The 21,558-nt window shown below is 42.0% G+C and overlaps 2 protein-coding genes across 2 annotated transcripts; one reads left to right on the top strand and one right to left on the bottom strand.

Moving 5' to 3' along the window:
• Window positions 1-1,548: 1,548 nt before the first annotated feature.
• Window positions 1,549-16,968, top strand: si:ch211-166a6.5 (clustered mitochondria protein homolog). The gene is made up of 26 exons (XM_017702795.2): window positions 1,549-1,883; window positions 5,493-5,602; window positions 6,126-6,297; window positions 7,383-7,514; window positions 7,690-7,844; window positions 7,954-8,108; window positions 8,251-8,373; window positions 8,852-8,984; window positions 9,156-9,248; window positions 9,711-10,393; window positions 10,505-10,578; window positions 11,289-11,393; window positions 11,516-11,616; window positions 11,732-11,884; window positions 12,014-12,076; window positions 12,167-12,402; window positions 12,527-12,611; window positions 12,792-12,945; window positions 13,032-13,171; window positions 13,272-13,352; window positions 14,601-14,726; window positions 14,832-14,941; window positions 15,073-15,166; window positions 15,319-15,447; window positions 15,534-15,607; window positions 16,166-16,968. The coding sequence occupies exons 1-26, from the start codon at window positions 1,838-1,840 to the stop codon at window positions 16,632-16,634; spliced, it is 3,996 nt and encodes a 1,331-aa protein (XP_017558284.2). The 5' UTR covers window positions 1,549-1,837; the 3' UTR covers window positions 16,635-16,968.
• Window positions 16,902-21,049, bottom strand: srrd (SRR1 domain containing). The gene is made up of 7 exons (XM_017702800.2): window positions 20,744-21,049; window positions 19,745-19,785; window positions 19,440-19,612; window positions 19,248-19,346; window positions 18,584-18,735; window positions 17,741-17,786; window positions 16,902-17,234 (listed from the first exon to the last, which is right to left on the bottom strand). The coding sequence occupies exons 1-7, from the start codon at window positions 20,899-20,901 to the stop codon at window positions 17,040-17,042; spliced, it is 864 nt and encodes a 287-aa protein (XP_017558289.2). The 5' UTR covers window positions 20,902-21,049; the 3' UTR covers window positions 16,902-17,039.
• Between the last annotated feature and the right edge of the window lie 509 nt (window positions 21,050-21,558).

Below are 21,558 nucleotides of genomic sequence, written 5' to 3'. Positions count from 1 at the left end.
AAAAAAAAAAAACCTGTTTTCAAATCACAGAAAAATGAATGACAAAAACGGAGTAGCAAGGTTTCGTTACAACAGCATGAGTATTTTAATGCTCCCTAGTTTATATATTTTTAATAGTTCTTAAATGCATGGGTTGTTATTACACAGTTAAGTCCATTTTCTAGTGTTTGCCCTTGTAATAATAAAAAAAAACCATTTAATTCAAAATAATTATTGGCTTGTTTAATCTGTAGTGGCAGCCCTGCTTCTTACTGAGGCCTCACATTACAAATGGAAACCCTCAGGCTGTTGATGCAACAACTGTTCTTTCGCCTCAATACAAAAGAAGCGATTGCAGACTCCCAGAAGAGCAGATTCAGGACTGGTTAGGTGTGTGAAGGACTAAACTGCTCCACTCACACACACTTTCTCATCTGCCCTTTAACATCTGAGCCACTTGGGTTGTACTGGATTGTGTTTAAAACTGCAGAACCTATATTCTTACACAGAACTACAGCCAGAGAATTCCTGACTGAAGCGGAATTCCACCCTTTTGTCGCCAGAAATGTTCACAGTGGAGGTGATGGGAACCAGACGGCCCAAGTGTTAAAGGGCGGCTTAAACTGCCACTGAAAGTTATTACCTGAAATGGCTGGAAATACACTGATACCTGAGACATTGTTTAATGAAAGCATAAGATCAGGCTTTAGTCCAAGACATTTTCTAAAACCATTGATGCTGATGAGGTACAGTCAGGGTGTCATAAGTCAAAAAAGCCCCAAAATAATTTTTTTTTTCCAGATTTGCTGCTGTTTTAATAAATATTACAAATTGTTTTACAATATTACATGTACACTCACCGGCCAATTTATTAGGTACACCTGTGTGGACGAAAATGCCTTGTTGATGTGAGAGGTCAGAGGAGAATGGGCAGACTGGTTCCAGATGATAGAAAGGCAACAGGAACTCAAATAACCAACCAAAATCTCTGAGGAACGTTTCCAACACCTTGTTGAAAGTGTGCCATGAAGAATTAAGGCAGTTCTGAAGGCAAAAGGGGGTCCAACCTTTTACTAGCTAACGTGTACCTAATAAAGTGGCAGGTGAGTGTAAATACTCAGGTGTGTAGTTTCATTAGTGGTTTTGGACAGTGATTTGACTTGGAAACGCCCTGGCTCGTGTCACCACTGCTCTAAAGAAATCTCACCCAGTAGGTTTCTCTACAAACATTTCACATTAAGCTACTGAGAATGGCCCCATGTGCATCTCAATGGTTGAATATTCGGTGGAATTTCCCTTTAATAACGCGCTGGATGAAGGTTAGAGAGAGAGAGTGTGTTCGTTAGTGTGCAGGGCTCCACCTTTGCCTGAGGGGAGAGTGAGTGAGTGGAGGAGGGGAGCTCTCTCTCTCTCTCTCTCTCACTTTCTTTCCTCTCTCTCTCTCTCTCCCTTTCTTTCTTTCCCCTCTCTCTCTCTCTCTTTCTTTCTTTCCCCTCTCTCTCTCTCTTTCTTTCTTTCCCCTCTCTCTCTCTCTTTCTTTCTTTCCCCTCTCTCTCTCTTTCTTTCTTTCTCTTTCTCTCTTTCTTTCTCTCTCTCTCTCTCTCTCTCTCTCTCTCTGGCAGATGTGTCGAAGAATGAACGGACACACCCAGTCAAACATGTCTGGCTGAGGCACGTCCAGGGAGGGAGGCCAGAGGCTACTGAGTAAAAGGAGGGAGTGGCTGACTGAGGAAAAGAAAAGCGAGTAACAAGTTTTACTTCACCCACACCTGATAGCAGGTCTCGTGCTACAAGAGGACGACGGAAGAGTTCGGAAGACTTCTGAAGAGGAAAAGAGGAAACGGAGCAAAGAGGAAAAATGAAAGACGCAGCGAAAAGAAGAAGCGGAGAGCAGAAACAAACGGGTGAGAATGAAACGTCGGGTTTATCTGGAGACGCTTTCGTGGCTTCTCCTGCTTCACAACTTCTCTCCCCGTTTCCCTCGTTTTCCCCGTTTCTGCATTGCCGTCTTTTCTCTGCGCTTTCATGCCGAGAGTCGAGAGTCTGTGTGGAAGGAGAAGGAAAATACGCCTCTCCTCCGCGTTCAGTCAGACAGAAGTCGTGCTGAGCGTGAGCTTTCTCTCAGAGCTCTCTCATTGCTTTATTAGTGTGAACAAAGCCGTCTTTACGTGTGGAGTTTCTTATAAACGCTGTTATTCACTTCATGGAAGAGCTTTCACTCTGCAGCTCCGCTGATTGGATCCCAGAGCTCCTCCTCCCGCAATATGTACACTCACCGGCCACTTTATTAGGTACATTAGGTGCTAGTAAAAGGTTGGACCTCCTTTTGTCGTCAGAACTGTCTTAATTCTTCGTGACACACTTTCAACAAGGTGTTGGAAACGTTCCTCAGATATTTTGGTTGGTTATTTGAGTTCCTGTTGTCTTTCTATCAGCTGGAACCAGTCTGCCCATTCTCCTCTGACCTCTCACATCAACAAGGCATTTTCGTCCACACAACTGACCGCTCACTGGATATTTCCTCTTTTTCGGACCGTTCTCTGTAAACCCTAGAGATGGTTGTGTGTGAAAATCCCAGCAGATCAGCAGTTTCTGAAATACTCAGACCAGCCCGTCTGGCACCAACAACCACACCACGTTCAAAGTCACCTAAATCCCCTTTCTTCCCCGTTCTGATGCTCGGTCTGCACTTCAGCAAGTTGTCTTGACCACCTCGACATGCCTAAATGCATTGAGTCGCGGCCGTGTGATTGGCTGATTAGCTGTTTGTGTTAACAAGCAATTGAATGGGTGTGCCTAATAAAGTGGCTGGTGAGTGTATAATCATGCTCTTCACCTAGGCACTAATATACTTGTTTCTTTACAGATCCAACAAATGTGATTCTGCTTTTTTTTTCTGTAACAAAAGCCCCACCATCGCACATCTGCTGCAGATCGACAGTAACCTCGCTCTCTCCTGGCAGAAGGCCAGCGTAATCCACTGCAGGGCATTCCTGCCTCTTCTGAAGGACGCGTTGCACTCGGGGCAGCTGCCTGTCACTGTCAGACTACGCTTTACTCTGCACCTTTGCTGCCAGGCTTACTAGAGAGAAGCAAGGAAGGTCGAAGCAGGAATCTAGTGTAAGACGTAGGAATTTCTCTTGGTGCCAGGGCTGTAACTAGAACTTTCAGAATAAGGTGGCCAAGTAGGATCCAGAGATTTTGTGGTGGCACACTGCTATACACTTAAAGATGGTTCTTTAGTGAACAGAATGGTTCTATATAGCACCAAAAGGGTTCGAACGTGACATCATAACAGTAGAAGAACACTTTTGGTGCTGTATACAACCATTTTCAGAAAAGCTCTATGCAGAACCATACACGACACATCCATCTCCATCAACCTGAAGAACCATTTCCCCCTGCAGAGAACCATTTAATCGTGCTGGTGGTTCTTTGTGTTCCTGATTCTGTATAGAACCAATGTCGTCACAGTTTCTTTTTTTTTAAGAGTGCATTTTTCTCTGTATATACCTCATTCTGTCCGTCATTTAAATGTGAATAAATTACATCAAAGCAACTTTTGCATTGCAACATACTCACTGGCCACTTTATTAAGTACACCTGTTCAGGTGCTTGTTAACACAAATAGCTAGTCAGCCAATCAAACGGCCACAACTTAATGCATTTAGGCATGTAGAGGTGGTCAAGACAACTTGCTGAAGTGCAGACCGAGCATCAGAACGGGGAAGAAAGGGGATTTAAGGGGCTTTGAAAGTGGCGTGGTTGTTGGTGCCAGACGGGCTGGTCTGAGTATTTCAGAAACTGCTGATCTACTGGGATTTTCACACACAACCATCTCTAGGGTTTACAGAGAACGGTCCGAAAAAGAGGAAATATCCAGTGAGCGGTCAGTTGTGTGGACGAAAATGCCTTGTTGATGTGAGAGGTCAGAGGAGAATGGGCAGACTGGTTCCAGATGATAGAAAGGCAACAGGAGCTCAAATAACCAACCAAAATCTCTGAGGAACGTTTCCAACACCTTGTTGAAAGTGTGCCACGAAGAACTAAGGCAGTTCTGAAGGCAAAAGGGGGTTTTACTTTTCCTAGCCAGTGAGTGTATTTTAGTCATTCGTGGAAATGATGATGTATTTGATTTGTCATTTTAATTACACTAAGTGCACACTAAGCTTAATGCACATTTCATGAAGAGAGGCCATAGAAGTGATTCATTTAGGTTGCTTCACTACAAGTTATGTGGGTCTGATGATTAGGAAGGTAGCCAGACAGCACAAACGTGTGTTCAACTGTAAAAAGAAATTAGATAGCATGTTTTCCTCTTCCTGTCAAATATGCTACTTCATGATGTAGCTCACAGAGCAGCACCGCTGAAGGGACCCTGCACACATTCACTCACCCGTTTGCTCAGCAAATTAGCCTGTCACAGCAAGATAGGCTAACTATTAAATGCAGCAGCGCCACTCTCACAACTGCCCAGATGTCAGATTTTCAGCATAAAGTATAACTGATACATTATTAACGATGACTGACTGTTTTACGCTCCATAGCTAAGGTGACCAGAAGGGTTTCCAAGCTTCATTCCAGGTTGGCACTGCACCATGCCACCCCCCCACCCCCATGGCCGGCCCTTGGCCTCTGCTGGGTGCAGAAGTCGCCTTAAATTTCAGTAAAATAAAAAAAATACAAGTAATACAAATCTGCAAATAACAAAAAGGTGAAATATCTATAAATAGTCTGCAGTCTGGTTCGAATTCTTCTCCAGGGTTTCTTCACACAAAGAGTCTACCATCGATTTGATGAGTTGCTAAAATGTCTTTTTGACACATTTTTTTGAGACAACCTCAAGCTATCAACCAGTTTGATGGGGCCCATTCTTTAATTACTTATTTACTTTTTTATTTTCACAAGCTTAAAGCTGTGGATAGCCCATTCTCTTACATGGAAAGTTCTTTGCAAAGAGTTCTGTTCAGGTCTACCACCTGGTCATCAAAGCTTTGTTGGCAAAGTCCTGTGTGCTTGATCTGTTCTGCCAATGTGTAGCACATTGTCACTGTGCGAATCTTGGACTGCTTTCCGTTTGTCATACCCCAGCTGTGCTCACTGGAACAGGACAAGCACCACGTTTTTTTTTTTCTCCAGAAAGCCCCAGGATGTCCCCCCCGACCAGGCAGTATTTGATGTTTTCATCTTTCTTGTAGGCAAATTTGTGCCTGGACAAGCTTACATAAAGTCAAGCTGGGTCTTGCTTAACCTTTGCTGAGTGAGAACCTTTAACCAAAAGGTTCATCTCTAATACTTCGTATTAGGTCGTCAAGGTTGCTCTTGCAACTCTTGTCATCTAGATTGATGGCATCTGCTGTATGGCTCTTGCTTTTGCATCTTGGTTGATTTAAAAAAAAATGTTTTTCTTTTCTTAGAGTACTTCTAACTCATGTAATTTTTGCAGAGTGTACGTGATACCCGGAGGCACATTCTTCTTCTACATTCTTTTACAGTATAGTTTCATTCTACAGATACCTCTCAGCAAATCAATGGCAAAAGGCCTGGAGGAGGCATTAAGGAAGATGATGGGATGCTTTCAGTGAAGGTCCAAGGGGCAGGGGTTGATGCTTTTGAGATACAGGTAAGATTCCTTATGTCTCAGAGAGAATTTATTTGGTTCACACCAAAATATGATAGGTGAGTTTAGGTGATATTTGCCATTTTCACACCGAACTAGTACATCCAGCTTTCATATCAGTTATATTTGAGGTCAGCCTTAAGTAGGCATCTAATCTGCTTAGACTAGCAGGGATCATGTACGATACAGTCTTACTAAACTTGGTTATAAACAGAGTTGAATCAGGTGTATTTCAGCAGGAACAACACCAAACTCTGCTGGACAGCAGCTCTTCAGGGCCAGAAGTAAGGACAGCTAGTGTTCAGTTTAGTTTTGAGCGTCAACCCTTCATGGGCCATTTTACAAAGCAAGATTTCTCAGTTAGCCAGACAGTTGAAGCCCAAAGGTGAATATCCAAGGTTTCCAGTCGAAGGGAGATGTAAAAGGCCTATTGGACAAATTTTGAGCTTAAATGATCCGGCTTTGTAAAATATCCTCTATGACAGAGTTTGCAGTGTAATCATGAATGTATGTATTGTCTGTGCAGGTTAATGGCTTCTGGCTGGTCCAGGATGCAATACTGACCATTCTAGGTAGAGAGGATGTGGCCCCCCGTACATCCCTTGCTCTTGCCCTTTCGGGTGTAACCCTTGATCCCTTCACTGAGCTCCAGAGCATCAAAGGCTTTAAAGCAGGTGTCACCCTCCGACTAATAGAAGGTAAGTAGAGCACTGCCCTTCATAAGGTGATGTTATGTTGTGAATCATGTGCTGTAAAACTGGCTAAATTGTTTGGATGGTGGTAGATGTTGAGTCACTCATCGTAACGTCTGCCCAGATTCTATGATATAATGATTCGTGTGTAATCTTCATGGACAGGCAGCATGGACCCACATGGACAGGGCTACGATCAAAGCATTCAGCAATAGTTCTTATTCCGTTACATTCAGCAAGTGTTAAAATTGATGTAGTATTTAGATTCTATTGCTGTGTCCAGTTTTGTAAATTATAACTGCATGGCAAAGCCAAGTAAAGAGTAGTGCCGAGTTTTGCTGTACAGGTTTTGCCGCTTTACTTTGGCATGAGTGCTTACAAAGCCAGCTGTAACCAAACAAGTCTAAGCTTGCCATAAATCACACACAGTCACTCACTTTGATAAGTGTGAGAATCTGAATGTGCTAGGAAGGAACCGCTTACTCATCTAATGAATGGGAGGCTTTTTGTAGTAAAGCTTTATTTGCAGATTTGAGATTTTTCTCATCTTGTTTTCAACAGCTAGCTCAACAGATGACATGTAATTAACATATAAAATAGAGAACAGCAAACATTAAAAGAAGGTATAAAACAAACTTACAAATATGTTTTATATAAAAAGTAAAACATGACTGATTTGAGCATTTATTTCAGTTCTCTGAACACATTTGGAGCTATAGTACAAGAAACTACATGAAACTAATGATGCATAATCAGAATCACCTGGTTTCTATTCTAAACACTTGTCCAACCTCTGTTGCAATTTTCGGATGTAAATACGGTGAGGCAGTACTCGTGCAGTATTTAAATGCCGCTACACCTTTATCAAAATAATGTGGCATAATCATATATTATGTTGTGCTATTTTGGTGTAGCACTTTATTCACTCTGTAATGAGCTAAACTTGCATTGTAAATTCACAAACTAAACATCGGTTGCGTATTTAAGTAACACGAATCAAATAACGTTATTGTATTGGAACTTTGGTTAATATAAGTGTATATTAAAAAATTGAGCCTCAATTAAAAGAAGATGGTGTGTGTTTGTTACAGAGCCATACTCTCCACGATCAGCACGAGCTCATCTGGCTCGTGTCGATGAGCTGCTGAGAGCTGCCAGCCCCCAGGACGCTCTGCGAGAGGGCAGATCACCCAGCATACTCAACACACTCACACACACACCCGGTAAGTGTGTAAAAATTTTTCAAGGTTATTGTCCTAAAGTGCAGTACTTCCCCGCCCTGGTCCTGTAGTGCACCTGCAACTAATCAACTACGTACAAAGCTCTTTCTTCAGCTGAAATGAGTGTGTTATAGAGAGGAAACATTAAATGCACTTATTTTTTGTGTACTTGTTTCAGAGCTCCCTCCTGCTGGTCACTCAGCAAAGGGCAAAAGAGCTAACAATAGGACTGAGCAGCCCAATGAAGCTCCTCCACCTCCTGACTACATCCTACCCGGGGCCACAGAGCTCCCCCCGCTGGCCACACTTCTACCCTCCAGCACATACACTGAGGTAAATGGAGCGCACAAATGCCACATTCGTTCATTAGCATTAACACTGCTTTAGATGTGCGTTGCACACAGTGTTTGAGGTTGAGACTGAGAACTGATGATCTTTTCAGGCTCCCAGATGCCTGGTAGACCTGTCACTCAGCTGTTGGAACCCTCCCCCTGGCTCAAGGAAACTGCAGGGTGACTTTCTGTATATTAGCGTTCAGACTCTGGAAGGAAAACACTGTGATCTCACTTCCTCCCCACGAGGATTTTACCTGAACAGGTGAGAACACTGTCTTTGCTCTCAGCAACAGATACATGGGGATGAATTTCAGTTCCATAAATGTACTCACAGATGAAGCTGAGTATGTAACCAGTAATACCCTCTCTCACTGGTTATTTGTGATTAATTTCATTTATTTAAGGTCCACTCTAGATGCGTTTGATCCTCGACCTGCCCCGTCCACTCCAGTTTGTCACTGTCTGACTGACCTCCTGTCCCAGCTCAGCCCACAGTTTAAGCACAACTTTAGTGCACTCCGACACAGGTAATCCATTCAAACAAACACTTGCACACATTTAACCCCTTAAAGCTTTAATGCCCTCAGAAAAAACTGCAGCATCTGTTATGATGTCTTTTCTCTTTATTAACCTGGCGTCTCTGTGAAATTGCATTTATATCACAAAAAAAGATGATGAAAAGATTTTGTGTCTGTATGACAAATTATCTGGGACATTATTTCGGACACCTTTTATTGTTGCTCTTGACTAAACAAATAAAGTCTAGTGCTTAATAAATTTCATTCTGCATGTTCAGAAAATATTGCAGCACATTTAGCAACAAAAGGCAGCTTTATACCTCTTTTATGTAATGATGGACAATAAATCCACATGCTGTACGTTTACTTACTGAACACAGACATGCACAAAAATGTAAAGCACATGCCTTTGTTAAGGCCAGAAATGGCATCTAAGAGGTTAATGTCCTATCTAGTATCAGTCTAAATGTCTGTCTCACTACCTCAGGCCCACCCTGCCTACTGAAGAGTCCATGTCCACTCCTTACCCTACTCTGAGCTGGCTGGGAGGCACTGCACTCCACTCTCACAAAATCAACTACAGCTGCAGACTGGGCCTGGAGCAGGGCCTTAATACACAGGTACTCACCCTTTTGTCTGTAATCATAATCTTCCTCTTCCAAGCAAACAATATAACCATTCTGTTTGTCAGATGGTTTGTATCTGTAGTCGGGGCAGGCTTGGTGCAAACATTGTTCATTCTTAGTGGTGCAGGCTGTGTGCATTGCTGAGATGCTTTGGTGTGTCCACAGGCCCCAGACTGGAATGAAGAAATCCAGGCAGCAAGAGATCTACCACAAACCACATTAGAAGAGAGACTTCAAAGAGACAAAGCCTTACTACAGGTATACATTATTCGAATGCCAACACATGCACATCATTTATTCTAGGTGTGTTCATTTTTACAATCATACACAAAACCCATCCTGCTGGTCCAGTGTGTTACTAGCACTGCACAATCATTTTTTTTTTGTTAATCGTTATTGAAATGTTGCCATTATTGATTGCTGAAAGCTGCAGTGTCCAAATGAGCCTTCAAACAAATTGCACTTCTTGTATTGCAATATGCGCTTTCTTAACAATCTCTGACGTTTCACATGCGTTTCTGTTTTGTTTTGATGATTGAAGGAATTGAAGTGAACCAAGAACCATAAATAATTTTGGTCAAAATAATGCAGGCCAATATTTAATCAAATTACAAGTACACAAGTTCTCCACTGTTTTAAGACATGTGATAGGATCGCAACATTTTACTTCGTCCATATCTTGCAGCTCTGCGCTTAACTCTGATTTGCTTTCTCCTACAGGTAAATAGTGCCTTTGTGTGGGCTGTAGCCCAGGGTGCTGAAAAAGTGATTGACGGGTTTGTTGACCCAATCAACAGTTGCAACGACAACCCAGCCTTTCTGTGGGGTGGCTTATTTCTGAGTATGGGTGGGCCAGGGCAGGAGGGGCTGGGCGGTGAGCGAGGTCGCAGGGCAGCGCAAAGACTTGAACTGAGATCCATCCAAGCTTACAGTGATTTAGAGGGCGACTTACAGGCACTCCATACTCTCCCTACTGCTCTGGCGGAATACAGAGGGTTACGGCTTTCTGCTCAGGGCCTGGCCCCTGGCCTGCAGGGTCCCGATCAGCCTGGAGTGTCCAGGGGTCTCCTGTATGGCTTCAACATCGGGCCACTGGAGAATCCCGCACGAAGGAAGCTCCTGGAGCTTCTGGCACAAGCAGCAAAGGCCCTGAGCCTGCAAAGGCACTCGGTTCAGGGGCCCAGTGGCTACCAGCTGCCCCTGTTCACCTCCACGGATGCCCAGGGCCTGCTGGGAGCAGACGGTCGCTATTACATACTGGATGTGTTTCGTACCATGCCTGCTGATGCCAACTTCAACATAGTAGAGGGGGAGGAGGGTGAAGAGGATGGTGTTTCTAGACGCTTCCCCCATGGTCTGTGTCGCCTACGGCCGGAGCTAGTCAAGGCTTTCATACAACTCAAGTAAGTATTGATCTGTGCTTGTGTATTTTTGAGAGACCTAAAGTAGATCAGTGTATCTGTTTTTGGATTCTGAAAATTTTGTTCTCAGTCTCTGTTTCCTCTTTGTTTCAGGCATTCTCAATTCACAAAGCGTGTGAGAGAACGGATGGAGGAGAATGGAGGAGTGGAAGAGTGTGTAAAAGCTGGTAAGGAGGAAACTTACTAAGGTTGTCTCGTAGGTCCTGAGCCAGAAAATACCTCATACAAGTATGCAAAAAGAATTATGAAATAAATTTCACATTGTGGCATGCGTTTCGCCCCTCCACACTCGCAGCTCTCTCCCTGCCGTCTTCGCTGAAGTTTGTCGCCGCTGGGTGTTTGGGCCCCACCTTCCTGCCGGCTCTTACGGCTGTCATCGTCGGGGCCCGGGGGGGCGGGCGCATGCCACACACATTGTTCTAAATAAATTGCATATTTTCTGTTCTAAAATGTGTCGTAACACAAACAGGACAGGTTGGTGCTTCAGTGTGCATAACCCAGGCATAGATTGGGCAAGAGAGACTGAATAAACGCATCTTTCCTCAGAAAACAATTCCACAGTCACACACTTCACCTTCTTTTCCTTTTTTTTTTTGCCTAGAAAACAAATAAAGTAGCTCAAGCTCCTCAACTGTCACAGTGTTTATTGTTGTGACTACTGGAGTAACAACAGATCCAGTTTACAGACAGGCTGATTTCTACTCTATCACTTTGACTTGATTTTCCTTTGCATAAAATGTGTCTTAAACATTGCACTATTTGATCAGAAGGTTTTTACTAGTCATTTATACTAAATATTAGTCAGTAGTAGCTCAGTTTTTAAAATTTGGTGGTGGAAAAACTGTGTACTAACTAAACAGCCTTGTGTAATTTACAGGCGATTCTCGAGGCACAGAAGCAGTGAGAGGTGCTTGTAAAGATGTCGGCTCAGTCAGTGACCTCATCTTTGAGATGCGTTTCAACCCCAACATCTTTTCTCCAGGCAAGCCCATCCCATATAGATATAAACAGCACCCAATCATCAAAACTATACACCACAAAACATTACCAATCAATGCAGTAAATGTTATGGCCACAATTACAGTATATTTCCTCTCTTTGTAGATGTGCAGTTTCCCAGTTCAGAGAGTAGTGCTGTGTCCTTACAGGAGACATTACTGAAAGAGGCTGCTGCATTCATTGTCAATGACCAGATACCAGCATTTGTGGGTGTCATCATGTTTATTGTATCTTCCATACCTTTCATACTTTGGGCACTTGTATATCTTTTGAAGTATGCCTGTTATATGAATCTGTGGCGTTGTGTGGGCTCACTGATAGGTAAATGACTGTTTACAAGGAACTGAGATTCCTATAGATGGAGCTACACTGCGGCATGCCCTTCATCAGAAAGGCATAAACCTCAGATATTTGGGTCACTTAATATCTTCCACCAGCCAGTCAGAGCACAAGGACCGACTGCGGCATATCACGGTAAAAAACTGGCAATGCAATCAGAATTCTTTTAGGGGGTTAAAAATCTTGTAGGCTGCTACATGTGGGACCAATATTTCCCACCATATGATGTGTCCTCATTAGAGTTTCTTGTTCTTTTTCTATCAGAGACTGGCATATGGAGAGATTGTAGTGCGTTGTGCTCGAAGGATCTTCAGTGGGTACATACAGGTATGTCATTGCTCTTCTTTAATAGAGCAGCACCACAGATGTTTCATGGTGGCATTTACAAATACGCATTTTTATCCTTTGATTTTCAAGGGAGTGGAGCTGGCGAGCCTATCAGCTGCTGCAAGTCACTTCCTCTGCTGCTTAGTGGTACCACACTTCAACCCTGCCTCAAATGGAGAGGAATCTAAGAAGCGCTCCAGGAGGCGTGGCCATAAAGGAGGAGGAACTGCTGACAGTATTGCATGGAGCAGTCTCAGTGGGAATGAACTGTGGAGCCTCATTTGCCAGGATGCTCTAGAGACCTATGGCCTTAAACAGGGACTGGGGTGAGACATTACTTTAAAATATCCCTTTATTTTACGCATAGTCACCCTAATTTGTGCCCAGTACACCAGAGCAACAGAGACAGTGTAGTTATACATGAGTAGTTACATAAAATGTTCATTGCAGGTCGAATGTTGACTACCTGGTTGAGCAATATGGTATCCAGAGGCTATCCTTGTTACGGGAGATCTGCCTAAAAACTGGCATACAGGTACTATAAGCCCACATGTAATACAATCACAAATATACCTAATGCATCAATTACTGTATGCGATAATGCTCCACATATGTTGTAATTTAGAAAATAACAGGTTTAGTATAACATGTTTAGCAACTATAATTATTTCATTGCCTTTTTAACGGCTATTTCTTTCATGTTTGTATCTCATAGCTGCGGCTAAGAGACTATGTCCTTGACAACCGCAACAAAGCCCCAATCACTGCAGACGATGTGCTTAATCTCCTGCCCGTGGTCAAGCACCTCACCATGACGACGACTGATGCTTCACAAGCATTCCAGGCAGCTCAGAACAGCCTTCAGAAAGGTTTCATTTTTAAGTCAGAGTAACATTATAGTTCTTGATGGTTGGTAAGGATGAGATATTTAATTACCAGCCCTCTCCATCTGTAGGGTTGCTTGAGCAGGCGTACGACCAGTTGAAAGAGGCGGCATATTTGTTTGGCCGTGTATGTGACGATCTTCATCCTGAGGCCTGCCACTGTCTCAGTACACTGGCAAGAGTGGCCTATCTGCAGGGCCACCCTGCTGAGGTGGGTGTTGTGGAGTGGGTTGTTGTCAGTGCCAGCAGTGCTTCACTAATGATGAAGGTAATTCTGAAATCAGTCATAATCTTCCGCTTTCTTTTTCAAGGCTCGCAGTGTGCAATTGAGGGTAGTCGTCATCAGTGAGAGAGTGCTGGGCTTTGACCACCCAAATACCATTCAACAATATGTAAGTTGCACAAAGTTTAAACCACTACATATATAACACTACAGAAGCTTTACCATGTGTTTTTGTTAATGTTTGGGCAATTTTAACAAATTCTGAGGATTTCTCAGAAATGCTAGCCAGACCATGAACATGACAGCTTTGAATAACTATATATATATATACACACACACACACACACACACACACACACACACACACACACACACACACACACACACACACACAACCATTTTTGTTCACTTAAGTTTTGTTTAACTAAATTGACTTCATTGCAGCAGCTAAGTGTATTTTGGCAGTAATCATTTGTAAGGCTTTCAGACTTTGGGACACATTTACTTCAAAGCAGTGAGATCTAACTGCTCACCATGTGTCCATGAGGGACAGGGATGCAGTCTCACTTCCTACTCTGGAATGCAGCGGTGTGGCTGAAATAAGGCTCCATTTGGGATAGCCACCTCCCAAAAGAAAATGCCTTAATGTCCCTGTTAATGCCCTGAGTATAAATATACAAGAGAATCAATGTAAATATCAAAGGTCTGAATAATTTTTAATTTTTTGTCTTATTTTGGCACTGCTTTTTGAATTTATTCTGCAAAATGCATACAGTGCTGTGAAAACAGTATTTGCCCCTTACTTGATTCCTTCCAGTTTTGCTATTTGTATGTACACTCACTGGTCACTTTATTAGGTACAATAACCTATTCAATTGCTTGTTAACACAAACAGCTAATCAGCCAATCACACGGCTGCAACTCAATGCATTTAGGCTTGTAGAGGTGGTCAAGACAACTTGCTGAAGTGCAGACCGAGTATCAGAATGGGGAAGAAAGGGGATCTAAGTGACTTTGAACGTTGTTGAAAGTCTGCCATGAAGAGTTAAGACAGTTCTGAAGGCAAAAGGGGGTCCAACCTTTTACTAGCAAGTACCTAATAAAGTGGCCGGTGAGTGTATAATGAGGAATTTGGTTAACTAGTGGATTTAGTGGCAAAAGGGGCAATTGCTTTTTCACGCAGGGCCAGGTAGGGCTGAACAGCATTTTTCCTTCCATAAATGAAATCATTTCAAAACAGTATTTTGTGTTTACTTGGGTTAGCTTTGTCTAATAAAAGCAGTCTTTTGATTTGGAACATTCAAGCGTGACAGATGTGCAAAAATAGAAATTGTGAAGGGGCGAATACGTTTTTCACAGCACTGTATATATTTTTATCAGCTTATATCTTAAAACAACTTTTGCGCCTTCTCTCTAGGCTTTGTTGGCAGTGTACATGTTTGCTGGAGGAGAGACTGCTTTGGCGTTGCGTTGTATGTATCGAGCTAAATTGCTCATGCTGACAGTACATGGCGAGGATCACCCCTACACAGCAGTCCTGGATGTGAGCAAGTCACAACAAACTCTCCACACAATCAGTTGAATGGCACTAATAAATTCTCTACCATGATGTTACATAACACTAATATTAAATCAAAATCTCTTCCAGAGTTCTCTGGGCTTAATGCTGCAGGGGGAACAGTCCCTGCAGTATCTGCAGAATGCACTGAAACTCAGCACCTCTTTCAGAGGGGCCATGGACCTGACGACTGCCCTGAAGTAAGACGAAACTTTCAAAATATGTGCTTACTTAACTCAGTGCAGTTCACGGTTGTTCAGAAGGCTTTACTGAAGATAAGTTTACCATGCAGTCTGTTATCAGATTAAATTTAAAATTTCTCTTTCCACAGTCACCATCTGATGGCTCAGCGGATGTGTGTAGCAGGAGATTACAGGGGAGGCATGACTCAAGAGAAAGAGGCGCACAACATTTTCCAGAGCCAGGTGAGATGCGTGTGAATTTGCAGTCTAAATGTGGGAAAGAATGAGTCACAGCTCAGGGGTTGTGGGAAAACCCCACAGGATTTGGGACTGCAAAAGTGTGAAAGCATGTAATAATATGGTGTGACTGAGTATGTGTGTATTGTGCGTTCTAGTGTGGTGAGAATCATCCCCAGACCAAATGCAGTTCTGACTTTCTGAAAGCCATTACCCAGCAGGCAGTGCGTGTGGAACGATCCATACGTCAGGGAGGGGCAGAGCTCACAGACTCGAGCACACCTGAGGTAAGCACCACTCGGATAACTGCACTCTTGATGTGTGTTTTTTAAAATAAATTTAGACATGAGCTTTCTTTCTCATCTTTATTCAGAGTTTGGCTCCCACTGCTGAGACCACACTGGAGCAGTTGGCTCTGGTAAATGGCATCCTGAAGACTTCTTATAGGTAAGCTGGACCTAAGGGACTGGTGAATAGCTGTTACACAGCACAAACTGGGTTGACAGTAAATCATTATGAATAATTTAAAGAACTGCACTAGATGCCTATGTATTTTAGGAGATTTTTTAGTTCTTCTACTAGAATTTAAACCTCACTAAATCTGTTCTAGTATGTGATCTCTGTAAATAGCTTTCATAAAATGCTTTTAAAATCTAGAACTCAATTCTTGATCTTTTATTAGAAAGTTAAAAAGTTAAAAGCTCGGCGCACACTTAAACATTCAAAAATGTAGCTCTTTAATTTAGCTTTTAAATAAATACAAAAAGTTAGAATTTTATCCTTTTCAATTTGATCTGTCATTGCTTCATGAGATTCAATTTATACTCAATTCAATATATACTCTACATTTATTTTAGTTTTTTTCCCCTCTATAGTTACCAAACAGGAACTATAATGGAAGAAATCGGCTGTAATTTTTGTTAGTAACCTGTCTGTAAAGCACTTTGAGCTGCCATCCATATGGAAAATGCACTGTAAATAAAGTTATTATTACTATTATTTCAGCATGAGGATTATGGAGTTCAAAGAGAAGCTGAAAGAGAGGAGGGCTGCTGAGGAGGCTGAGAAGGCCAAGGCGGAGTCTTCAATTGAGGTCAAGGTTGATGAGGAAGCCACAGTCAGTGTAAAGCAGACTGAAGAGGTGAATGAAACGAGGGAGGAGAGTCAACAGGAAGATTCAGGCGTTCTCGAAGAGAAAGCTGAACATTCAAAAACTGGTGAGGTGGAGTCTCACTTGAAAAATGGAGATGCATCGACTGAAAATGAGCAAGATGCAGAAAGTTCAACTGATCAATCAGAAATCCCTTTAACCAACACTGTCTCGGCTAAGAACCAATCAGAGTCAAAAGAGGTTATTATGACAGCAAAAGACACATTAGAGCCAGCTTTGGTTAACGGAGAAGAGAGCAAAGTCACGGAAGAAATAATGACTGTGGAGAAACAGGCTGTAACAGAGACTCCAGCACAGAACTGAGACAACTGCAACTGTAGACATGCACTACATATAATCACCATTAGGTATGAAACTAAACAAGGTGACACTAAATCTAACACACAAGAACAGGAGGACATCAAAAACATTACATGCTGACCAAATTAAACATGGTATTAGAATTCTGGTGTATGGCTTCTGTCTGCAGAACCAGACTCCTCTGTAGTCATGTTTCTTTGATTTACCACATTATACTCACTCCCTTTACAGTAACAGCTTCCCTTTGGGGGAAAAAAAGCGCAAAAAACAAACTTTTTTACAATTTTTATAGCAGAAAATGAATATGCAAAATAAACACTCATTATTCCCAACACTATGCCATGTCCTGGAATTTATACTCATCTCTTATCCTGCACACACCCCTTGAAATGCACACTTGTTTTCCTTTCAACTTCTGTTCTCTCTTTGGATGATCTCCAGATCTTGGCAGTGCTGGTACCGGGGTTCTGAGGGATTAGCCCAGATGAGTTCTGGGAGTTTATGAAGCTTGTCGGGTGGGAACCGGATGAGTGCAGTGTCATTAAAAACATCCACGAAACGCTGTGAGCAGGGCAGGCTGGTCTCCTCACACACATTTACGATCTCGATACACAACAGCGTCAAGGTCTGCAAACATGTTCCACAACTACAGCAATGACTGTGATATTTCCCTAATTGGATTTAATGTCTTTGCAGTTAAATCTATTGATATCTTTCACATTCATGATCCTATAACCCAATAAATGCCAGCAGCCAGGATACACCAAGCTGGTTTTGCTTTGATTATTAGGCAGTAAAGCGAGTTTAACTAACGTACCTGAAAATTCCTACAAAAACACACTTTAGAGACACACACGGATCTACCATGAAATAAACAAGATAATAGGTTGGACCTTTTAAATGGCACCAGGCAAATTACTGCAGTTTGTCTTTGCAGTGCATTACACTTCTTTTACTACTGGGTTTTTATTTAATCGTGTTGTTAAGAGACTCATTATGATGGTTAGTTGCCATATTGTAAAATGAAGTATACAGCAGCAACAATTCAGAATCATCTGATTTGAGGTTTTGGACAAGTAACAACACAGACATAAATATCTGAAGGATACATCTGAGAGAAAGCTGTAATCTCTCTCAAGCTCCCTCTGAAGCATCCTAGAAAACACATACAAAACAAAACAACAGTGCTGTTCTTGCAGCAAATAAAACAGCTTTTTAATAGCTTTAGTAACATCAAGAGGTTTTCCAGCAGAGTTTAAAATAGGCATTATCACCATGTAAATTGGCAACAATTAAAAAAAATCTAATTTAAGTAACAGTGACAACCCTACATCCAAGATTCTTACTGCGTCAAGGGTTTAAACATTGTTTTGTCATGAGCTCACATTCAACATACACTGTCCTCAATATACAAACAAAGTCAACCTGAAATCAAAATTGACCTTTTATTGTTAGTTCATGTCCCTGGTCATATTAATTAACATTATGGAAAAAAATAATCCTCATAATCTATGAGAATATAAAGGCTTTTCCAAAACATCTGGTTCTAATTTCCTGTCTTGTTGTGCACCAGTGGGCAGGAATAATATTAAACAATAACATCAGGTTTCATCCCCACATCACTCAACTATTATCAAGCAAAAACACAAAGTTTGCTCAGAGACCCTGTCTAATGCAACGTTTTGTATGCCATGCGTTGTGATTTCCAATTCTTTTTAACATTAACCTTGTTTTGATATCATCCATTTGTCCTGGTGACAACTTTGTTTCTGAAAAAGTACTTTGTGATGTGCTTTCAAAATGGTAAAATAGTATTCTGCAATTTCAGACAGAAAAACAGAAATCATGCAATAGAGAGTCGTCTGCTAATAGCTTATTGCGTGAACTGTACACAGACTGAATGACTCAATCCTGGGCCTATGTTACAATAGTATAGTCTTGTGTCACATTACCTCTCCTGAATGCCAAGAAAGCTGTTGCCAATAACAATGACTTTGGGCAGGATATGAGGACTCCAGTTCCTCCAGAGGAGATTATTGTACAGAGCCTTTCCACAGTGCATGAGGTAGAAGAGGGTGGGGCGACACACTGCTCGTTTCCCTTCCTGACAAAACAAGATCATGGTATAAAGATTCAAACTTCATGCCTGTTAATGAAGTTCACATGTGGTATAATAATGGAACAAAAGGAGTCATTTCTTTAGCTACAGCTGAATTGTAGTCTTGGTCTAAAGTGAAAATGAATAAATGTAATTTATTCACTTTATCAAGGTTTCTAAATGGTCCTACACTTCTAGGAAAGGCCTTTAATTAGTCCTGTGAGGATAATGAATTTTCAGCTGACAATTATTTGTCCTAGAATTTATTGTGATTAACAAATTCTGTGACTTTTTACCAATGAATAATAAAAAGAAAATGAGCAGTAAACTGGCTCGTTCAAGCCAACATAACCGCAGTCAGTTTAAATAATCAGCTCGAATAACGAGTTCAGAAAGGATTACTTTAAATAAGTATAGTACTTTTACATTATGTTTAGGTTCTTCACTGCAACACATCTCATTTACAAAAATGGTTCTTTAGAGACCTGCTTACTGCATGAGTGCTCCAGAGAACCTACCTCATTTTCAGTCAGCACAGTGAAGCCCAGCTCTCTCAGAATCTCACGTTCAGACACCGTGAATACTGGGTCATACATGCTGCACTGGCCCACAGGAATCTGAAAAAGATTTAAAAAGTGAGCAGTGAAGTCGTTTGCACTTATAGATAAATACATTGCAAATCCTCGCTGTACAAGAGTAGATGAGTTCACCTGCAAAGCGTCAAAAAGCAGCAACAACATGGCAAGCTGATATCTGGCTGACACACAGGAGGAGAAGTTGCCCAGGCCATAGCACACGCAGTCCAGCAGGTATTCATCCTCTCTGACAGTCTTATCTGTACAGCTATGTCCAGCAGACTCTGCAAGGCGGCCACACAGGACATCTACAAGACAATGGGCCGGGGTGGTGGTCCAGACATTTTTGTCATGTTTCAGTACTTGAGTGTTTGAGCCACAAATTCAACATTTGCTTAAAAAAAAACAAAAACAAAAACTGGCAAGTAAAATTCAGTCACCTCTCCATTCCAGCCAAAAGTCTTCATCTCTCAGGTCATTTCTGCAGAGAGAGGAGGGGAGCGGATTACAATGGGCACCCAGCATCTTCCTAAGTGCACGTCTTACCTTCTCATATCATTATGTCTTGTTGAAGCGTGGAGTATTGCACAATTTAAACATTTTGGTATTGACTTCTGCCAGTACTTTAGGCTACGTTACCTGCAATTTAAAAAAAATAATAACATTTTTTATTTTAGATTCCAGGGATGAGAAAAGATTCATTCCCAAATTTTACATTTATGACTTGATTACACAATCGAGGGGCGTCACAGCAAGGGGGGCCTGGGTTTGATTCCCCGGCCAGGCGACCGGGGTCCTCTCTGTGTGGAGTCTCCATGTTCTCCCCGTGTCTGTGTGGGTTTCCTCCAGGTTCTCCGGAGTGTGAGTGTGCTTGTGATTGTGTTTGTCTGTCTGTCTGCCCTGCGATGGACTGGCAACCTGTCCAGGGTGTATCCTGATGAAAATCCTGGAGTGGCCCGATGACTGCTGGGATAGGCTCCAGAAATGGATGTAAATGGATGGATGGATGGATTACACAATTGAGGCGAGTAAGTCAAGGCTCTCAAATAGGAATTTTTCGATTCATAAATGTCCCAGTTGTGCTGTGATGAGATTTATGCAGAATACTGTGCAGCTTCTCAGAAGAGAGGTACTTTACATTCCTCACTCTTAAAGGCACAGTACCAACAGCAGTCTGTTTACAGGTGAATTATACTGACATTTCAAAACTTTCATATAAAATGTCCAGTGTAATTTCACTGAGGTGGGTAATCCAGTTCCAAGAAGTAAAAATCCTCCCCAGGATTTTGTTCCAACAACTTGACTTCTCTAATTTGCTCAAAGTAGCTGCAAAGGTCTTGAGGCAGTTGGAACAAAATCCTGGAGTGGGTTTTTTGTTTTTGGACCTGGATTACCCACCTCTATTCACTCCACACGGTTAACATGCACTGCGATCTTACACTGCTTCTGTTATTCTGCGTGTGTCCCGCTGTCGGTCTGGAGGCTCTGGAGGTTCTGCTGGTTCAGATGTGGTTGGTTTTTCCGACCTGGCTGCTTTTCCTCTCCGCGCTGCCGCTTTACCGCGCCGTACACACTGCCACTCTCCGCTGCTGGACATAGCGCTGATACACTGCCCAGACTGGGAGTTTCACTAGTTAAACCGTGGACACACAGCAGGTCATCGCCTGCAAACATCAACACGAAGGCATTGACCAGCTGGTCACGTTATCTTTCCTGCCTTGTAATATTATGGTGTTACATTTTAATTGTTCCGTTCTGTACTCGAAATGTAGTTCCTACTTAAAGCTTTTATTTGAATAACGGACAGTTCGGCTTTTTTTCCTTATAAAATTAATAACACGTTATATTACACTGTGAGCCCCCGTTTTGCTTCGTTACATAAGCGAAAGTCTTTCTTAAAATTGGGATTAGAGGTGTGGAATATATTTTATGTCACTTATTAAAGTAAAAAAAAGATTGCATTTGTAATATTGCGTTTGTTAATATTCTATTAATTAATCTACTCGGTTAGTAATCTATTTCTGCTTCGATTATTTTATTTAGGACAAAAAAAAATATCTCAGGAAGAATATAAATCTCAGTTTAGAACTGGTTTCTTACAGAAACTTAATTCACACTTCAAGTTTTATACTGGGAAGTGATATTTCCATTTCATATACACTGTGCTAGTGAAACTTGTAGTGAAACTGATGCACGATTTACAATTATCATCTCCTCTCAGTGCAAAATCCTTCATGGGGGCCCATCTACACTC

This window comes from Pygocentrus nattereri, chromosome 28 (assembly GCF_015220715.1).
Source record: "Pygocentrus nattereri isolate fPygNat1 chromosome 28, fPygNat1.pri, whole genome shotgun sequence".
Taxonomy (NCBI): Eukaryota; Metazoa; Chordata; class Actinopteri; order Characiformes; family Serrasalmidae; genus Pygocentrus; species Pygocentrus nattereri.
Note: the sequence above shows the minus strand (reverse complement) of the source record. Positions and strands in the feature narration are given on the sequence as shown.